Below are 19,832 nucleotides of genomic sequence, written 5' to 3' on the forward strand. Positions count from 1 at the left end.
TGTCAACAGGTGCTGGCATTCGTTTTTCTCAGAAATGCTATCCCTGGGAGCTGAGTGAGTATTAGCCCCACTTTAAGAGGAAGAAAAGAGGTAGGAAGGCTAAAGGCAGTAGAGGGCTGGATTAGAATACAGGAGCCCCTGGCTTTCAATCCAGAGGCTGCCCTGGCTCATCAGCCCAGGAACTGGCTCAGCTGCAAAAAGCCAGGGTCCCTCTAAAAGCTGCCTACCAAATTGAGTGGTCCTAGCTCTTACTGTTTAGGTGTTTTTGACCAAACATATTCACACAAGCACAGACACACTCTGGATTTGATATCTGGTAACATTCAAAGCACAGGCAAAGTGAACCACGGTCAGTCTCTGGAATATCTGCACAGTGTCTGAGTTGGTCACCCAAGTATTTCCACCCAGCGGGTACTCTAACTCCGTTCAGAACATCTTTGTGGGTTTAGGGATGCTAACGAGTGCAAATACAGTTGAAATGAACCAAACCCCCTAGATTCTTAAACTGTTTTCCCTGCTCCAACGAGCTGTCATAATAAAAATATACATAGGTAAATAATCCTTTGGATGTGGCTGTCACCCTGGGATCCCAAAGCATTCTTCAGACTACACAGGTGCAGCCTCCTCTGGGACAAAAAAAAACAGTAACCCAGAACCCAGTAACAAAAGCAGAGTGAGAGAATTTTGGCTGTGGACACAGCATCACTCCCCCTGCTTTTGCGAGCTCTTGTGTCCATGCGGAACAGGCATGGACTAGGGTTTAAAAGTCTCATTGGAACAAGCTCCCAGAAAGACAGAGGGCTGAGCAGCCACCTGGGATTTGAGCTTGCGTTTCCATTGAATTCCAGTGTTTCAAGTACCCTGTGTAGCCTAGTATAGCCATTCCGTCAGGCTTACTCTATCCACTGAGAGCTTTAAAACAAAGAGACAGCAACAAAGTTTGAGAGAAACTGGGGGCAGAGAGTGCCTCATGCAAAGCAATTTGACATAAATTTATTTGGTTCTTATCTATGTCATCACTGGTTTGTTAGCCACTGGTTATTTGCAAGACACAGCCTGCATAGGGGATAGTGGTGCCTACAAGGAATGGATTAAGCAGGAAGTAGCCACCTGTGAAAGTGAACACTGAAGGCGGCCTATATTCTATGAGGCAAGCCAATGACACAGAAACAATCGGTGCTGGGAAGATGAAAGAAAGACGTGAGCTAGGGGAAAAGAAAACAAAAAACACAGTTCCCTCCCCCCAACCCCAGACGCCTGTAATAGCAAAACCTCTGCTGACATAGCTAGAATGTTGCCAGGGGTTATTTTAAATAAAAAAAACCCTTTTCGTTGCTATATAATTCCATTCATTGCCCACAAAACCACTTCCGTTCGTATGAAACAGGCAACAACGACAAAAATATGAATTCTCCTTCAGCTTTGAAACCTTAAGACAGAAGACTGGGGCTGTTGTCTGGGCTAGACAAGTATGAAGTCAGGAGTTTTAACATTCGGTCTCCTTTGCTTTCAGTTGGAAGCTCTCTGTGGTAAGTGGCATTTGGGTTTTGCTTCTTATAATAATCTTCCAAATGGCATTTAAGCCATAGAATGATCAGAGGGTGTAACTGGGGATGGGGACAAGGGAACAGAAACAGTTAAGAAAAATAGTGGACAAGAGGAAAGATGTTACTCTCAACCTGCCCACCTGTGCTAAAGTTGGTGTAAATTTGGGCCAGCACCGAACATTTGCTCTGTCTTTGAGACATAGAAAAGCACACACTTTGGCTGTTTACATTCTTCACTCATCTGCTTGGAGTTACTTTTTAGCTGTAGCCCCTATAGCACTGTAGCCAACTTCCCTTATGGAGCGTTATCCATTAAAAGCATAAATACAGCCTCAGACTGAGCTGTTGGTTTCAAGTAGGAGTCATGTTTGGGAAGGGGGAATTCTTTTAACTTGGAAAATAAGTGAGTTAGGTAATTTACACTGCAGGCTAGAAATACAGAGGGACTTAGCAGGAGCCAGGTGTGGTGCCATTGATCCAAATATGACCATCACACTGATGAGCCATTTTATGGGCTCCAGTACCCTACTGCAGTATTGTAGTATGTAAAGTATAATATCCTACCTCACTTCTTTTCAACCTATTTGAAACCCACCTTCCTTTGTCTGCAATGGAATAGCATGCATTCTGTCAATATTTGATTAAAATAAGAAATCTCATTAACCTACATCCTGTTGTAGGATTCAGTGTGGTTTGCCAGAAGTCACAATACTCTGAAGTTTGGGACTTGGTGGGTATTACCACTAACCCCCATTTAAATTTGTTCCATGGAAGGTCATGCTGAGGGCCATTAGAAATATGTGCTACTGGATTTCCAGTGAAATTAAATAGCTTTAAAGTATCAGGAGAATTTCAGTACTTGTAGGGCTCTATGCAGAAATTAAGCTTTTATTTAAGTTAAAAAGAGAGCGAGATTGAGATTCTAGCCCTTCTGATTGTGATGACATACTACACAATGTTAGCTAATGTAGTGCCAGCACCCTAAGCCTTCACACAGGTAGACTGAAACCACCCATTGACTCCACTGGAGCCAGGATTTCACCCAATATCTCATGTAGTGTGTGAGCTTGCCCTTGTCTCAACGAGAAGTTAACTTAAAAACATATTAATGAGAACCAGACATCAATACCAACGACTTCTCAGGTGATCATTTGGGCAGAAACATCCAACTAATGTGCCTTCTCCACACTGGAGAAGGCCCATTTCATACAAGAATAAAACTGCAAATGTTCTCTGATAGCGGATTTTTTTTTTTTTTTTTTTTTTGGCCCTCAGAGTTGGGAATCAGGGAGAAAGGCAGAGCAAAGAGAGAGAAAAATGGAAGGTTTCAAAAGTTCCTCTAAAGGGAAAAAATGAAATCTCTCAGGAAATGTTTTTCTGCATTGGTTTAAACACAATAATTACTTACTAGTAGTATTATTGATCAAATGGATAAGACAGGGTGAACTAAAGGGCTGTTTGATTTAGAGTATGTCAACAAGGCTGCTGATAATGTATGGAGTATGTTTCCTTATAAAATACAACTTCCCAACACTTTAGCAGAATCTCAGTAGGAAAAACAAAACACAGCAGCATTTTAACAAAAAATGCCTGGAAATTTGCAGGCCCCAGCATGACCTCTGAATATATATATGATCAGAAACTGCCATGTACATTCTAATTTATTCTAGTCTTTGCAACTTTATTGCATATTTTTTATAAAGAAATCACTTATGAGAATGTGCAGCCTCATGCTCTGGTCCCTACCCAGACTTCCAGTGAGTCTACTTAAATGGAATTTGATCCTGCATAAGACATGTAAGGACCAGGGACTAAATGAAGAAAACAAAAACTTAGGGAATGTCTACACTAGCCACCCTAGCTCAGACTAGGGTGGCTAATGTAGTCATTCAAACTTGCAAATGAAGCCCAGGATTAAAATATCCCAGGCTTTATTTGCATGTTCCCAGGTGCCGCCATTTTTAAATGCCTGGTAGTTTGGACTCCCTGCCCACGGCTACACGCGGCACGGGCTAGATAGTTCGAACTAAAGCCCCTAATTTGGACTACCGTTACTCCTCATTGAGTTGTTTGTATGCTTTCAGTTTACTTGGTAAGACTTTACATTGTTATCTTCCAAACTTCCACCTCAAACAAGTTTACCCAGCACATTTAAAATCTCCAAGAGATTCCCTATTAGCAATCTGCCTGTCTGGAGGTCATGGGAACACTACTGCAGAGGGCTGTGTAGCAGAGAGTGGTAAGGTTCCAGCTGTGGGAAGTTGTCTATTATATGTTTTTCACATAGTCATTTAAAAAAGTTAACATTTGCCAACTGTTTTCATGGCTTGCAACAGAGAACTCCTATGGCCAGCATAGGGAGTAACCAAGCTCATCTCAGATACTAGGGTAAAGTACTGAATGGCAAACACTGACATTTTAATAGGGACCACCATAATATACATCCCATATTTACAATGTATCCTATAGCATGGGACAGGCAAGTAGTACATCTGTGACCACCTCCATTTTCCCAGTAGGATTGCACTGCTCTTTGAGTCTGTAGAATCAGGCTCCAAAGGCTGATGCACATACTGAACTCCAGACATGGCAGTAGTTTAATGGAGGTCAAAGTGTAACTGCGTAGAATGGCTTGACGGGTCAGTGCTACAATCATTTAAAAATCTTTTTTCTTTATGCTACTGGAAGAAAAAAAAAGTAGTCCTAGCTCACCTTCAGCAGCCAACACCTCCTGCTGAGATTGTGTTGTAGACTTTCATGAATAAGTTACAGCTAAGGCTGGGTTCTTGAGAGTTAAACATCAAAACAAAAACAAAAGTCTGCCACAGTCCAAGATTATTTCCACCCTGCTGTCCCACCTTCAACTCCCAGGTCCAAAACGAGGATCTAGCTAGTTGTGGTTTGATCCGGGCCGTTTGCAATGACTCAGCCACTGACCAGTCTGAAAACCAGTAGTAGCTGGTAGCCAGCTGGCAAACAAAACACCTATTGGTCATGGGCCAGCCAACCACCACTGGTGCCGAAATCCAAAGTGCCCACTGGCCCTATTGAAGGTGTACCTCAGGAAGCATCTTGGTAGGTCAGAGGTGGAAACATATTTTAATCTCTTATGGAAGTCAACAGATAAGTGGCCAGAGTCTGCTTTTCCTTATACCAGGCTAAACGAAGAGAACCTCCATTGCAATCCAGAGTTACACCTGCTTGTGTGAATTTGTAACCCTTGCTTCTCTTATTGCTGTTGAGGGGGCACTCAGACTTCATTGCACTGCAAACCCCTTACTACATGACCCCAGGAGGGGGTACTGAACTTGAGCCTGCCTGATCCCTGTCCCCCAACTGAGGCAGGGTGGTAGGCAGGGCCCAAAGCAGAGATGAAAGCAAGGGGGCACGCCCTGGTGCGCAGCTCCAACAAGAGCTGGCTGAGCTGCGGCAAAAGCCAGTAGGGAGCTATTTAAAGGGCTTGCAGGGACCTGGGTTGCAATAGGACAGTAGCTATAAGAAATTCTAAGTTACTTTCACTGGTGGTCCAAAACCAAAGCCCATCCATTGCAGTAGCCCTCAGGCTTTGGCTTTGCTCTGGGTAGTGGGGCTCAGGCTTTAGTTCTGGCCCTTGGCCCCAACAAATCTTAGCCAGCCCTTGTGACCCCATGAAATTGGGCTTATGACCCACTTTGGGGTCCTGACCCACAGTCTGAGACCTGCAGTGCTACTGCGTTACTGTCGCCTGATTTTAATTTAAAGAAACGCCCCCAACCTTAAAGTCAGATGGCTCCATTCCAAATGCTTTAATCCAGACGTGGCTGTTTTATACTCTGTATAAAAAACAGCGCTTATACTCTCCCCCCCACACACTTCATCTACCTGTATTTTAGAGAGTGACATCACAAAAGCATCTAATTAGTTATCCTGGATTGATGAGGTTCCACAAATAACATCTGATCCTGGAACAAAGGAAATTTAACTGTGGGGGCACAACATCTCTTATCTGCCTTCTCACTCCACAATGATGTAGATGACATGCTTGACGTCAGTGAAAAGCTAACACTGTTTTACTGTCCTGTCAGAAATGTTACCCATTCCAAGTGACTGGGGGAATAGGATTTTTGCTAAACTGCAACACATGTTAAAGCTGCAGTGAAGATAGTAGACACCACCACTAGCTATGGGCAGGAACTCTAAGGGTACGTCTAGACTATAGGCTTTTTTCAACAGAGGCTGTGTCAACAGATACTGTCAATCTGTCGACAAAGAGCGTCTAGACTACATCCAGTTCTGTAGATAAAGCAAGCCGGTTTGTCGACATGAGAGTGTAGACGCAAAGGACAGTGTAGATGCAATAACGCCTTCTGTCCACAAAAAGCATTATTCCTCGTAGAATGAGGCTTACCACCATCGAGAAAACTGCCGAGTTCGGTTGACGTTAGGTGTCAGCGGTATTGTAGATGCAGGTATAGTTTTATCGACAAAAGTCCACTTTTGTTGACAAAACCCTGTAGTCTAGACCAGTGGTTCTCAACATGGGCCATATAGCTCCCCAGGGGGCCACGCCTTCCTTCTAGGGGGCCACATGGAAAAAACAGAACATTAGGGGCACAGTAAGTTTCTGAGGGGACCACCCAAACTTAACTGCCAGGCGTACAATGAATGAGGCTCAGAAGGGGGTCATGAGCAAAAAAAAAAGGTTGAGAAACACTGGTCTAGACACACCCTAAAGGTTCAGAGGTTCCCACAGTTGAGCAAGTCATTTCCATCCAGTACTGGTTGGTAGTTAGAAATTGGAGTGAAAACTATTCTCTGTCTTAGTCATCTTGTAAATTTCAGAGGCATGTTTGCAACGCTTCATGGCAGTCTCCATTTTGGCAAGGCAAAATACAACTTTTAGTGGCAAAGCTGGTGGGAAGTAAGCTTGTGAAACTGGTTGTGATCTTTTCTTTTGTGCATCTTTAAAACCTCATTCACAGGCATTGCTTTCTATATGCTAGGATAAGCACAGGATCACTAAGGTAAGGTTGGAAAGGACCTCAGGAGGTCATCTTCTTCATGCCGCTGGGCTGAGGCAGCACCATGCACACCTAGACCAAGCCAGGCAGGTATTTGACCAACCTGTTAAAGACCCTCAACAAGAAGGACTCACTAACCTCCCCTAGTAACCTATTCCAGTACCTGTCTGTATAAACAGAAGGGTTTTCCTAACATCTAACCTAATTCTTCCTTGCTGCAGATTGAATTTATTTCTTGTCTATTGAGGGTAGGAAAAGGATCAGTATCTTCCCCAGAGTCATCTTTTCTCAAAACTAAACACTCCCAAGATTTCAGTCTTCCCTCATAGCTCAGGTTTTCTAGACATTTTATCCTTGTTATTGCCCACTTATGGACTTTGTCACATTTGTCCACATTTCTTACAGCCTGGCAAAACTGGACACAACCGTCCAGCTGAGGGCTCCGCAGTGCTGAACAGAGTGGAACAAATACTTTTCATGAGCACTCCTCTTCCTACCCCCTGAACAGGAGTCATCTTTGCAACTGCATCACATTGTTGGCACATTCGATTTATTATCCACTATAACTCCCAGACCCATGTTTTGCAGCACCGTTGCCTGGCCAGTAATTCCCCATTTTGTCACATTGTCACTTGTTACTCCCAAAAGACTGATTATTGCATCATACTTACGAAAATGTTTACTCAGTGAAGTGATCTCATCAGTCTCAGTCTTCCTGGAAGTTGATGGCTACAGTTCTGGGCCCATCTTCCATGTTGGTCACAGTTTCACATGATCTGTACACTCAGTGACTGGGAGTAGAGGCATGCACTGGTCATCAGCAAGGATGACAACTATGTTCATCAGAACAAAAGATAGATCACTATTTAAACAAAAGGAACCACTACATTAGCTCATACAAAATTAGCTTGCTGTCTTCTTTGTGGACCAGCTCCTCAACAGGTTCTGCACACTGTAGTCTGGGTGGGCTTTTTGGATGAAATTCACTTCTGCGTAAAGCTTTGTGGCCAGCTTGAGCATTCATAATTGCATAGCCACACCAAAATCAATGGGGCTATTTGTGGAGTGAGATGCTGTGCAACATTAGAAGGTGCATCAGAATTTGTCCCTATTTAACCAAAGCAACTGAACCACAAATCTAAAATTCAATACCCAAAAATATGAGCTAAGATTTAAAATACAAGGCAAACACTGTAAGCTTCCTGCCCATTACAATGATACATTTTCAACTATTTTCTTCCTTCCCGATTTGTTCCTGGGGTGCCTCATTTTAAAACTGTCCAACAACAGACCCTAATATGAGACATGTTAAGTAATGATTTTGCCAGTGCTAATTAACAATAATACAACAACTTCCCTCCCCCCCCCAATCAAATTTCACATAGGAACGTTCAAAGCAGCAACAATTATTTCAGTGTTCCTCCTTCCTCTTGGTGCTGGCACTTTCTGTATTTGTGACTTTATTGTACAACAAGTTGGGGTCAGTGGTGAGTGTCCTGGAGCTGACATCTATACTCCAACTGGGTGTTTTACCCCTCGGTCCTATCACCACTGTCCAAACTGTCAGCATATATGGCAACAGCCCAGAGAGTGGTACAGACTATTAGAATGATCATAGCATCAGCCAAAGGCTGTTGACTGTGCACGGTGGACTAGAGGCAGCGAGATAACAGAAGAAGAGGATGATTCAGACAGACAAGGGTGATGACAATGTTTTGTTTCTATAGTACCAGCCAATGAGAACACCTCAGAGGGTGTTTAATCAATATTCAAACAACAGTAAGTATCTTGGAATGTACATGTCGCTCAATGTTGTGAGGACAGTGGGGAAGGGACGCATCACACTGCCCCGGCTAACAGGCAAGTGGGAGAACAAGGATTAAAAGAAATTCAGAGCATGAATATGAAAGGCCGCTTGAGGTTACAAGCTCTTTAAGGCAGTGACTGTATTTTAGAACCACTTTGTACAGCACCTAGTACAATAAGGTCTGAGTCTGGCTGAAGCCTCTAGACGATACTGTAATATAAAAGCAATTATATGTTGGCTCATTAAAATTCATAATGAACCATGGTCAGTCTATTTCCCTAGCATAACAAAATAAAGTTGCTTGAAGTGAGTCAATCCAAGTGACATCTGAATGCTTTACTGAAATTACTATCACAAGTAAATAGCCAGACTTCTGTGTCCAGTTGGCTGTGACATCCTTCTGATCTTAGGAGCCCTGATAAGAGACAAATAAAGTCTTGACTATCATCTGAGAACATGATCAGATACCTTCTGATTTTGAATCCTGTCTTACACCAATTTGCTCTGTAGCTTTTGGCAAAATTTCTTAACTTTCAGCTTCTACTTGCTCAGAACACCCATAAAACATAAGTATTATCTATATTTTGCATTAATGAATGCTACATAGCAACTGATCTTAATGCTGGACCAAGCTCTTTAACTTCTGATTTTAATGTCTCATAATGATATTACTGTTTGCTTTTATTGTTAGCACTTGGCTGCTGTTTCATGGGCTCCTAATAGAAACACTAGAAAAGAATATCGCTGTCTTAACATCACATTATGACCCCTTAGCTCTTTTAAACAGCAAATTACATTTTATTTTTCAGGAGCTAATCCCTGTTCGTCACATCAACTATGCAAAAATAGAGGTAAGAGCCATTTTTAAAACAATGTTTAATATTTCAGTGAATTGAATTAAGAGAGCTGTCAAGGTCTTTCCATAGCATGATACGCTGCTTTTGAAATGGAAACGGGTTCTTCTTTACAATTGACATTGCAATTCATGCATCTGGCCAAAGGGTTTCCCTGTTCTGTTTGCTGCTGACTCCTACAAAAGCCAAATTGTAAGGTACCAAGAGGTCCTTGTTCAGGTCGTTTAATTGACAAGCAAACAAGCAATAAGCAAGCAAGCATTATTTCAGCTGCACATTAGGTGATGGTTTCACTTCAGGGATTTTCATAAACATCTGGGGCCAGAGAGGAGGTAGATTTTTGATTATTAGAGTAGGCATGGGGTGACATTCCTTTCCCCTGATCCAGCAAGCTTCAAAAGATAAGGGGAGCTATAAACATGTCAATTATTGGCATCAAACCAAATAGCTATTGCATAGAGGAAGGATGATTTTGTGAATAAGACACTGAACTGGGTCATAGGAGATCGATATTCATTCTACCACTTTGCAACCTCAGGTAAATCTTGTGCCCCACTCACACATCTGTTAAAGAAGAAAAGGATCATCTCTTTCTCCTGTTCTTTGTTTGTCTTGTCTACTTACATTATGAATTTCTGAGGGGGGGCAGGAACTGTTATCTACACAGTACTGGAATCAGTGGGCCTGTGGGCATGGCCATAATACAAACAACAAATATGCAGTAACACTAACTGTGACCTATACTAGCTTTCACTGAGGTATTTCAGATCCTCATAGTGCACCTATTTGTTCAGCAGCATCTTTAAAACCTCTTTTACCCTTGTTTCCACATCTGAATATTAAATGTGCCAAGCAACAAGGTGGAAGAGAATTTAAGGGTATCCCTAAGCGATATAAAAAGTTTTTTCTCTCTCTCTCTCTTTCATGCTGTCAAGAGAGTGCTCATTATGGGCTCAAAGACTATCAGTTCTGGACACCCACAGTTTTGTAGATTTCAGTACTACAGTTACATTTACCTGTTTTGATACAGGAACTCGGAGAGTTTCTTGCATGGTGCGCACATGATTTATTATTATTATTTCTCTCTGCAGAACACTCTCCTGTCTCTGAAACCCAGATGAAGGTTGAATTTCACAGCGGAATCTTCAAGTTCAACTTTGACTACCCTAAAAATATTACTGAATTCAGCATGAAACTGCTGAAAGGGCAGGAGATGCAGAAAATCTGTGAACTCAACATATACAATGGAACGTCAGTTCCTGAAACTAACAACAGCTCTTGTCAGCCAGTGCACTCTGGGAACAACATGTCCTTCATTCTCAAAGATCTGGAGAGCAAGCACACTGGCGTTTATATCTGCTGCCTGGAAATCCTTTTGCCTGCCCCTTACATAGACTGTAGGGTAAATGAAATCTATTTCTATATCCGTGGTAAGTTCATAGCCCCTCTCTCCTTATTCTAGAGATAGAATACATTGTCCTTCATGTAAGATGCTGGATGCAAGGCGGGAGTTAATTATAGATGAAGAAAAACATACATTCTGAGATTTACCTAACTGAGTCACAGTCAAAGCCTTATGTAACTTTGGACAGAGTCCATCCACATTTATTGAACTAACATCCGTCTGCTGAGTTCCTGTTCATTGTCTCTTGGACTTCTCCTCTTGGCTGGCTTGCAAGTGTCTCTGTTCTAGCAGAGCAGATTTATCATCTGTCCACCCAAGCCTTCAGTTCCCTGGTAGGATGGATAATCAAGCCATCCTTCCAGCTCTTCTCTTTCCTCCTCCCAGGACTTTGGGGAGTGCTGAGGTAACCAAGCAGGCCCGCCGATGAGCAATTTAAAAGGGCTCAAGGTCCTGGCTGCTGCCGCAGTGGCTGAAGCCCCAAGTCATGCTGAAGGGCTAGCTGGGGGAGGTTAGCCCCCAGCCAGAGAAGCCGACAGCCCCACTGGGCCCTTGGGGAAGGCAGTGGTGGGGAGCTGGCTCTGCGCTCCTGGAAAGGGCAGGGCCTCGGGTGGAAGGGGCGGGGGCAGCCTTCAGTGCCACACAGTGCCTGCTGCACTGCCCCCCGAACCCCTAGAGCTGCCCAGAGCACGCCACGTGGCACTTCGGCAGCGATTTCAAGGACTCGGGGCCCACAGTAGTAGTGGCAACAGCTGGAAGCTCCAGGTCACTTAGAATTGCTAGGACTCGGGACAGTTGCCCCCGTCAGTAGGCCTGCCCCCAGACCCTTCCCTTCTGCCAAAGCCCTCCTTCCAAGCCCCCTCCACCTTGCCCAGCGCCCAGCCAAGTCCAACCTGCTGCCCTAATGTTGCCTTCTGACCTTAAAAATCTCTCTATCACCTCATGCTGTGACTATGGCCCTCTCCTGGGCTGTCTAATCTTGGCTCCCTCCGTTCTATCCAAAGTGTTGCTTCCAAATCCCTCTCACCCATCCTCTGGGTATGGGCTCCCAAGACTGAGCATGAACTTAAGTCCTGTTTGGGCCTTGCAGGCCCAGCCATGCTGCAGCCCTGGTCTCCTTGGAGACATTGTCCTTTGCCCCCTCCACTCTGTTAACAATACCCGCCCCAAAGCCTCTTTTACTTCTTCCCCATACAACCCCCCCGGACCACTGCTGCCTCTCACTCAGCGTCTCTGCCTTGAGCTGAATCACCACACCAGCCAGTCACATCATTCCCATCCCTCTAAAACACTAGCTTCTGCCATTGCTCCCACTGCTTCAAATGGGGGGGCGGGGTTGCAAAACCTGAAAAAAAAAAAATTAAAAGCAAGCTGGGTCACTATCCTATTAAAGCTGGTAACCCACCCCCCTCCCAGCACATATTTTTTTTCAGATCATGCTCATACAAAAGAGGGGTGGGCAATAATGGCTACTATTCATCTTCCATTTTCTTAATATGTCCAAGATGCAGAACCCAGCTTGGTATCAGAAGTGATGTCATGGACGCTTATTGGGATCACTGCATTTTCCATTGTTTCCTGTATCTGCTGCATAGTGGCCTGTTGCTTAAGAAAGAAGGTAAGTGATGCCCTTGCATAGCCCTTGGTCCAAAGCCAATGCCTGCTCAGTCTGGCCCTCGGTGTGAGAGACACACACACACAGTAAGGCTGTGTCTACACTGGCATCCCTTCTGGAAAAAGGGATGCTAATGTAGCACTTTGGAATAGGCAAATCCACGGGGGATTTAAATATCCCCCGCGGTATTTGCATTAACATGGCTGCCGCTTTTTTCTGGCTTGGAGATAAGCTGGAGAAAAGCGCCAGTCTAGACGTTATTCTCTGGAAAATAAAGCCTTTTCCAGAGGATTTCTTATTCCTACTTGAAAGTAGGAATAAGAAATCCTCCAGAAAAGGCTTTATTTTCCGGAGAATAACGTCTAGACTGGCGCTTTTCTCCGGCTTTTCCCCAAGCCAGAAAAAAGCGGCAGCCATGTTAATGCAAATGCCGCGGGGATTTGCCTATTCCAAAGTCTACATTAGCATCCCTTTTCCAGAAAGGGGTGCCAATGTAGACACAGCTTAAGTGTGATGGGTTTCAATGCAGAAACTGACTTTTTTGTGTACCACGGGCATCCAGTCCTCAGTGACAGCAGTTCAGGGTTCATTTTCCTCAGTTGATTTAAAGACGTGGTGGCCTAGGAAGCAACTCTGCCCAGCTCAGTGAAAATGGCTTTGGAAGCAATTCACTGGGTTGTTTTCTTCAGGAGGGAAAGCAAATTGGTGGAGGAACTGCAGCTCTGTTCTGGTGCAAAACCTCTTAAGTCCAAAAGGGCATAGCAGCCGTAGAAGGAAGCAGCAGCATTTTGTTGGCAAGAGTCTGCTTTCCTCTTCCAACTCGTGAACGTTAGAGAAGAACATCACCCAGGGTGGGTTTTGGAGACTATCAACTAAATTCAGGGCATTTTCTTTGCAGACAAAGCAATACGACTCCAACTCCCATGAGTTCAACAGCGAATATATGCCCATGGCAGCAGTGAATGCAGCTAGAAAACCAGGATTGTAAGGTTGTACTACATCTTTTTACTAAATCTTTCTGACCTACTTAGCAATAGGCTCTGTGGGGAAAGTTAGCGTGACCTGCCTCCAACTGACTCTCAGGGTACATCTACACTGTGGTACTATTTCGGGATATTTCTGGAATTCCAAAATAGCTATTCCGTGAAACAAGCCTGTTATTTTGAAACAGAATGGGTTCACTATTCTGACATCCCGGTAAACCTCACTCCACAAGGAGTAAAGGATGTTTTGGAATAGTGCTCTCTCTCGAAATTAACTCAGAATAAGCTACGCAATTGGCACAGCTCAAATTGCATGGCTTATTTCGAGCTATGGGTGCTATATAGATGCATCCTCAGAGGCCTGTGTTATGATGAGAGTAAGTTGTTATAATTTAGACGGGCGTATGGTATCATCCAACCAGAATAGCAAACTTAAAGCCAAATCAATTGGGTAACACATCTTTCCCAAATGACTCAGGAGAAAGGACAGATTTCAGTTCTCAGGACACTTGCTTATCAAGCTACAGCTGATTATAATAAAGGCCAGACTGTGGCTGTTGGCTCAGGTGGGGAAGGGTGTCATGGGCTTCTGCCTCATTTGACCCTTATATAGAAACCAGCCACAATTTAGAGGTGGAGCAGAGCTAGAAGCTGGAATGATTCAGGCTTCTTTATAACAATTTTTTAAATTTGTCCCAGGTATGAACTTGCAAGTTTCCCGGAACTTTCAGCCTCCAGCAACTTGAAAATGTCAGTTTCACAGCCAAAGAGATTCAGACTGAACACACATGATACTGATCTGCTCAACAATGAGACATTAGCTCTAGAGCTATTGCGAGTGGTGTTTTTCTCTAGATATTCTGTATTAACCTGGGCAGGGCCAAACGCATTGAATGCACCGCAAGCATGATGACAACAAAATCTTGTAGCTGAAAAATGTAGAATGTTCCTTTGCCAAGGGTATTGTTGCGATAATGCACAGTGCGATTATATTACACCTTCTGCAGAAGGGTTCTTCTGAGACCACTCCCTGAAAACACATGAACTACCTCCAGGGCCCACTGCAGCTGCCAGCTGCCATTTTATTGCACATATTACTTATGTGTTATGGCAAGTTTAGCCTGGCGATATCAGTTCATAGATTGGTCTTCAAACTTTTGAACAGCACTGCACTAGCATACTTTAGTGTGTATACACACACACACACACGCACGCACATGGAGTCCCTTGGATAAGGACTCCAGACAATAGGGTGAGACTGGGAGAATATAATGCATCTTCTAGTGCATTTGAAAACCTCAGTTACTGCGCAGCCTTTTGGAGTTTGGATTCTCACTACATCTTCACACCCCACACTGCAGGAACCTTCTTTTCCATGTACAGCTGGGGAAATGACAAATTCTTTCTAGATGAGCAAGAGTATATTTTCTATTTTAAAGGCTCGAGACTGCTGGTCTTATTTAGCTAAGTAAGGACTGCAGAATCGGTCGCTACCTGAGAAAGCAAGATACAGCCTCCTCATCCCACCCATCCCATTACTTATCTGTATTATAGCACAAGTGTAAGGTTCAAAAGAGCAGAAGAGAGCTGAGAGCCCTTCATTAACTGGGAACAGAGGAAGATGGAGATTTCAGTCTTAAGTTGGCACTATCTTGCTTTTGTGGCTTTGCATCAGACCTCTCTCACTTCCCCAGAAGGATGGGAGATTACTTCACACTCCTAGAGCAGCTTAAAACCTCCATCGCCTTCAGAATCTGTTAATACTGTGCCTTCAATGGCCCACTGGGAATCAAACCTGAAAATCTTCCAGGCTGCGCACAGTGCAGTTGAGAGCAGAAATATGGGCAAGAAATACTCCCCTTTCCTATCAATCAGACAAAGCAAGGCGGCTTTGCAGTCAGGGACAGCTAACCATAGACTGGAGGGCAGTTTCAATTGAACTGCCTCAAAAGGGCTTTTCCACAAGGACAGGCCCCAAACATGGTGATTTTGCAGGCAAGGGTCACACACACCTAGCCAAGCAGACCCACCTTCGGACAAGTATATGGAGGTGAAGAGAAGCAACACATTCTAATGACTGAATTAGAAAGAACAAACCAGAATGTCTGTGCCTTGAGACTCAGATCTGGGAGCTAGTGCTGACTGGCAGGCTGGGTGACCTTGGCCAGGACTTCCCGTTCTGTACAATGGGGAGAAGGATGCTGCCTTCTTGGTAAGCCACTTGAGGAGCTACAGATGGAAGATGCTAGATACCCATCCCTCGCTCCCATACACCTGAGAGATGTCCTGAATGTGAGAGCCATGTGAGTCCCAAAGAGCCTGTTATCCCACTGTGAAGCAATCTCATGAAACAGCCAATTCCCACAGTGCAGAGATTGGAGCTTGGGTCTGACAATAGACATGATGCAAGTCTGCCCAAGTGGTCGGGTGGGGGATGCCCAGTTCTAGACATGTCACATTTTCACCCGTGGCTCCAGAGACGAGCCCCTCGGGAGACGCTCTGGGAAGTTTCAGACTAGACTATTCCTTTGATTCGCATGAGATCACTCTGCTCTTAATAAACCTGAGTTTTATTGCATCCCGCAACCCTGAGACTGCTTGGGAACCAGCAGGCCACCATGCTGAGGACATAAACCCCTCGGGCACGGAGAGGGGGCAGAATGAACTGGGAGATACTTGCTTTATTCATGGGCAGTGGGTCACAAGTCGCTACAGGATGCCTGGCCCATCTGTGCTCGGCTTCACCACTCCCTGAAGCTCCCATTGCCAATGGCCAGCTGGTGAGTCCCTCCTAGTTCTTTCCCTCCACTCCAGAGGTTCCTGCTGCATGTCACATTCCTCCAGCCCCTTCCCCACCATTTGCATCCCTCCTTTCCTCCAGCCCTTTCCCTGGAAGGCAACCTGCTGCCTCCCTCTTTAACCCTCTCCCTGAAAGCCAGAGGGACTCAGCTCTAGCCAGAGGCCTGGAGATCTGGCCAGCAGGTAGCAGCCCAAGCCCATGCTGAGCCAAGGAGTGGGACAGCTTAGCTGAGGCCCCTCCAGCTGTAGTTTGGGGTCAGGCTCAGGGCTCCCATGGGTGGGGTAGGGGCACAGAAGAAGAGGTGGCAAGGATCTAACCTCCCCAAAGGGGGCAATCACACAGTGCCCATGGCTTTCTTTGTTATGAATATTACATGGGACTGTTTCCCCATTCAGTTTTGTATTGCTGCCTGCTTGAACTGAAAGTGTTAATTGAAACCACAGCAGCTGGATGGAAAGGAAGCCAGTATTAAGAAATAACAGTCACAGATGCACACCTTGAAAGCAGCTCAGAGAACATTTGGGCTGTTGCTGGGAGATGTTACTTCCTGGGGCTACAGATGCTAAAGATCAAAAAAGATCAAGACTGGGGAAGGTACGGGTGGCAGAAAGGGGAAGGGTGGGGGCTGACACACAAACTGAGTACAATAAATTGAGGATGAAGAGAGAGAATGATCCCCTAGACATCTTTTCATTTTTCCTCTTGCCCGCCTAATTTTTCTAAGCTGTTTCATTTTATGGGGTGCACACAAATGGAAAAGAGGGAAGTGTGCATGGGGAGGGGCATAAATTCAAAATATTCCCAAAAATGTGAATGAAATTTTTTGACCAGCCTCACTCCATAACCCTCTTCCAGGTCAGATAGCTGTATGGACAAACAGCAAAGCAGCATCCAGGAGGAGAGCATTTGAGAGACTCAACATGGCTAATTTGAAATACCAGCAGGAGCAAGCTGAATTTCCCATGTGTAGTTGGCAATATCATTACTGTTACATTAGGAATACAGCAGAATGTACACAAACTTCTGAACAGCCACAATTGCTTGTGTTCCATACTTTGTCTTCAGTTGTTCAATTTGTAATAGGTTTGGGAAAGCGTTGAAAATATTCACCAGCAATTGCCTCGTTGACAATAGCACTGGTAAAAAAACAAAGTCCATGTGTTTTACACAATGAAAGAACTAAAGATTGTTCTTGCTTGTTTATGGAGAACCTCACCCTCCGTTACTTACACTCTACATTCAGAGGTTGCCCCTGGATACTTTTAGCAAAGAATTGCCAGATAATTTCTAGTTGTAAACAAACACTTAAAATGGAAATTTAGAACTAACTACAAGCAAACTAGGCTCAACTCAACCTTACTAACCAGGTAGTGTTACGTAACCCTTCTGCCAGGGGCCGTTGGCAGCCACAAGGGCCGGGATCAATATCCAGAGCTTCTTCTTACTCTAACAGAGAAACCAACTCAAGCCCACATGCAGTGACCTGGGAAAATTAAAACATCCCCTTTCTGCACCTCTGAGAGACCCTCTCACAAGCCCTGAGTCCGCATATAGCGAGAAAAAAAAATTATGAAAAGAGGGAAGGAAGCCAGCACTAATTTGGGAAAACACCACAACCATGATTTGAATACATCCAACTGCTCCAGAGAACATTGGGCAGTGGTCCTTGCCTCCGTTTCTTACCTTGCGGTGTGGAAGTCCAAACAAACAAAATGTCCCTTGAACACGCTGCTCCCTCTGCCTCGCCCCACTCACAGCTGCTGTCCTTGGTTGATAGACCCAGAGTTCAGAGACACAGCCACACTCACCTGACATGGGGGTGGGGTGCGAGGAAACACTGAGCAAAGCCTTTGCTGCCACCACCACTGGCCCTCACTTGCCACTCTTCACTCTGTGTTGCTGCTGCATTGTCATTCACTCTGCTGCTGCCGCCATCCACTGGGCCTCTCTTTGCTTTTCTGGGCCATCCTCGGCCAGCTTCAGAGGTCCAACAGGGTGTATTCTAGAGTAGGGGAAAGTGTACTGGAACCTGAGTAAAACCAAGGAATTCAAGACTGGGATCTATAGCACGAGTATCACTACACTGTTATTTGCGCTCAGATTTAGAGAGATTTCAGCATGTCTGTGTCTTTCCATAGGCACTGGCTCCTTGAGTAGAGCCCTGTGCAGATATAAAAATTTGTATTTGCATCCGTATTCACAAAAATGAGCCACATCCGTGGGTGCTGGAGCCCCCATTGGCAGCCCCACCCTATCAGTATGCCCTCCCTAGCACCAGCTGCCTGTTAGCCCTGTGGACCACTGTGAGCCCCCTTCCTCCCTGTGTCTCTTGCTTGCTGGGATCAGCTGTTTTACAGAATTTGGGACTCTGGTGAATGGATGGGTTGGGGAAGGTCAAACCCTCTCCTCCCCTTCCCCGCACCCCCCCCCTCCCCCGTTCACTTTGGAAAGTCTGTGCCTGTGTATGTTGCTATGGAGAAGTTGTAACGTGGCAAAAACCACAGGCTACCTAGCCAGCTTGTTTTAAAAATTCAGTTGTGTCCACAAGGGGGTTTCCTTGGAGCTGTCCATGCAGAGGTCCCCGAGGAGCTGGGACTCACTCAGTGACATGGATTAGAGTTAAATGGATGGCAGCAGAGAGGAAAGGCTCGGTATACCCCTCCCAGAGCTAGCCAGTCCATCACTGCTAAAGTCATCTGCCCAACCTCTCTCCCTGGAAAGGCTGCGATTTGTATTTCTGCTGTAGGACTAGGAGCTCCACTCACTAGAGGGGAAGAGAGGCTCAGCCAAAGAAACGGAGCAGATCTGTGCACTGGAGAGATGAAAAAGGGAGGGGATTGTCATGGAAGGAGCATTTCTATGCTGGCTGTTGCCTCAGAGTACTAAGATCTTATGTGGCGGCAGGTCCCGGTTTGATACAGAGAAGTCAACTCTGCTGATCAAGGGGAAGCATTTAACTGCAGCACAAAACGTCTTTCAAAATAGCCCTTTGAAATAGTGAAGATACTTCGCACTGTAAATCCTGCACCAGTTCTCTGGGCACCAGTCTGATACTGCCACATCCACCTTGCCGCTGCATCCTGGTACACCTGATGCGGCAACTTTGCAACTGCTCATTAGCATGAGGACCAGACTGTGCATGGCCACAGAGGACAGTACCAAGGGGGTGGGGGCTCCCGTTTGCATGGGGGCTAGGCACAATTGCTGTCCTTGTACTCCCCTAAGTGCAGCACAGCTGTGTGAGGTACTCGACATCTCCAAAGCAGGAGAGGTGAAGATAAAATACTGCTATGATACCCCCCCCCCCCCCCGAAAGAGCTCACCATCCATGGAGGGTGGTGTGCATCAGCTTCCCAAGTGGCAAATGTTCCCCCGGGAAATGCTATGGCTTTGCATGGCCCCCAAAGTAGGCCACCGTCTACTACTAGATCTAATCCTGGAGCAACAGTAGGTACTTGTATTGGGATGTTCAGCCACTTTGCCACTCCGCAACATTCCACACTACAATGCTCCTTATGTGCTTATTCCAATCAAACCTTTCCCTTTTGTAAGGCACTTGGGTTTGCTTTCTGCGGGTGGAACTGCTTTGGGCTGGAATGCAATGGAGAACAAGGCCACACAGCACGCTGAACCGGCAGTTTACAGACATGGAATCCAGAGCTAAGTGGTCTGACCCTGCAATACCCATCTCAGTGGGGAAAGTCAGCTACTGCCCTTATGGGAGGAGGAGGAGATATTGAACAGCATGAGACAGAAGGGCAGCCCCTGGGTCACAAGGTCTTCCTAGCACCCTGCCTCAGTTTCCCTCCTCAGAAGCTGGCAGA

General features: G+C 45.3%; 1 protein-coding gene and 1 long non-coding RNA gene across 3 annotated transcripts in view; one reads left to right on the forward strand and one right to left on the reverse strand.

Moving 5' to 3' along the window:
* Positions 1-1,363: 1,363 nt before the first annotated feature.
* ICOS (inducible T cell costimulator) lies at positions 1,364-18,268 on the forward strand. Of its 2 annotated transcripts, none has more exons than XM_075933811.1 (6): positions 1,364-1,529; positions 9,164-9,205; positions 10,300-10,638; positions 12,116-12,228; positions 13,124-13,214; positions 16,864-18,268. In XM_075933811.1, exons 1-5 carry the CDS (start codon positions 1,472-1,474, stop codon positions 13,211-13,213), a joined length of 642 nt encoding a protein of 213 aa, XP_075789926.1. In that variant the 5' UTR covers positions 1,364-1,471; the 3' UTR covers position 13,214; positions 16,864-18,268. The 2 variants fall into 2 exon arrangements, with proteins under 2 accessions (XP_075789926.1, XP_006114302.1); XM_006114240.4 differs by lacking the exon at positions 16,864-18,268 and adding an exon at positions 13,908-15,786.
* LOC142830211 (uncharacterized) overlaps positions 8,637-19,832 on the reverse strand; it is a 30,504-nt gene continuing 19,308 nt past the window's right edge. Inside the window, exons 2-3 of the long non-coding RNA XR_012905255.1 lie at positions 17,817-18,010; positions 8,637-8,769 (exon numbers count right to left, since the gene is read on the reverse strand). This is a non-coding gene — a long non-coding RNA (uncharacterized LOC142830211). The remainder of the gene's footprint in view (positions 8,770-17,816; positions 18,011-19,832) is intronic.

The sequence above is a fragment of the Pelodiscus sinensis genome, chromosome 7, assembly GCF_049634645.1.
Source record: "Pelodiscus sinensis isolate JC-2024 chromosome 7, ASM4963464v1, whole genome shotgun sequence".
Classification (NCBI taxonomy): Eukaryota; Metazoa; Chordata; order Testudines; family Trionychidae; genus Pelodiscus; species Pelodiscus sinensis.

Excerpts from the sequence above, each read along its gene's own strand:
- ICOS (XM_075933811.1), top strand. The coding sequence starts at position 1,472 with ATGAAGTCAGGAGTTTTAACATTCGGTCTCCTTTGCTTTCAGTTGGAA. Across the intron at positions 1,530-9,163 it reads TCAGTTGGAAGCTCTCTGTG|GAGCTAATCCCTGTTCGTCA; the intron begins GTAAGTGGCATT and ends TTTATTTTTCAG. Across the intron at positions 12,229-13,123 it reads CCTGTTGCTTAAGAAAGAAG|ACAAAGCAATACGACTCCAA; the intron begins GTAAGTGATGCC and ends TTTTCTTTGCAG.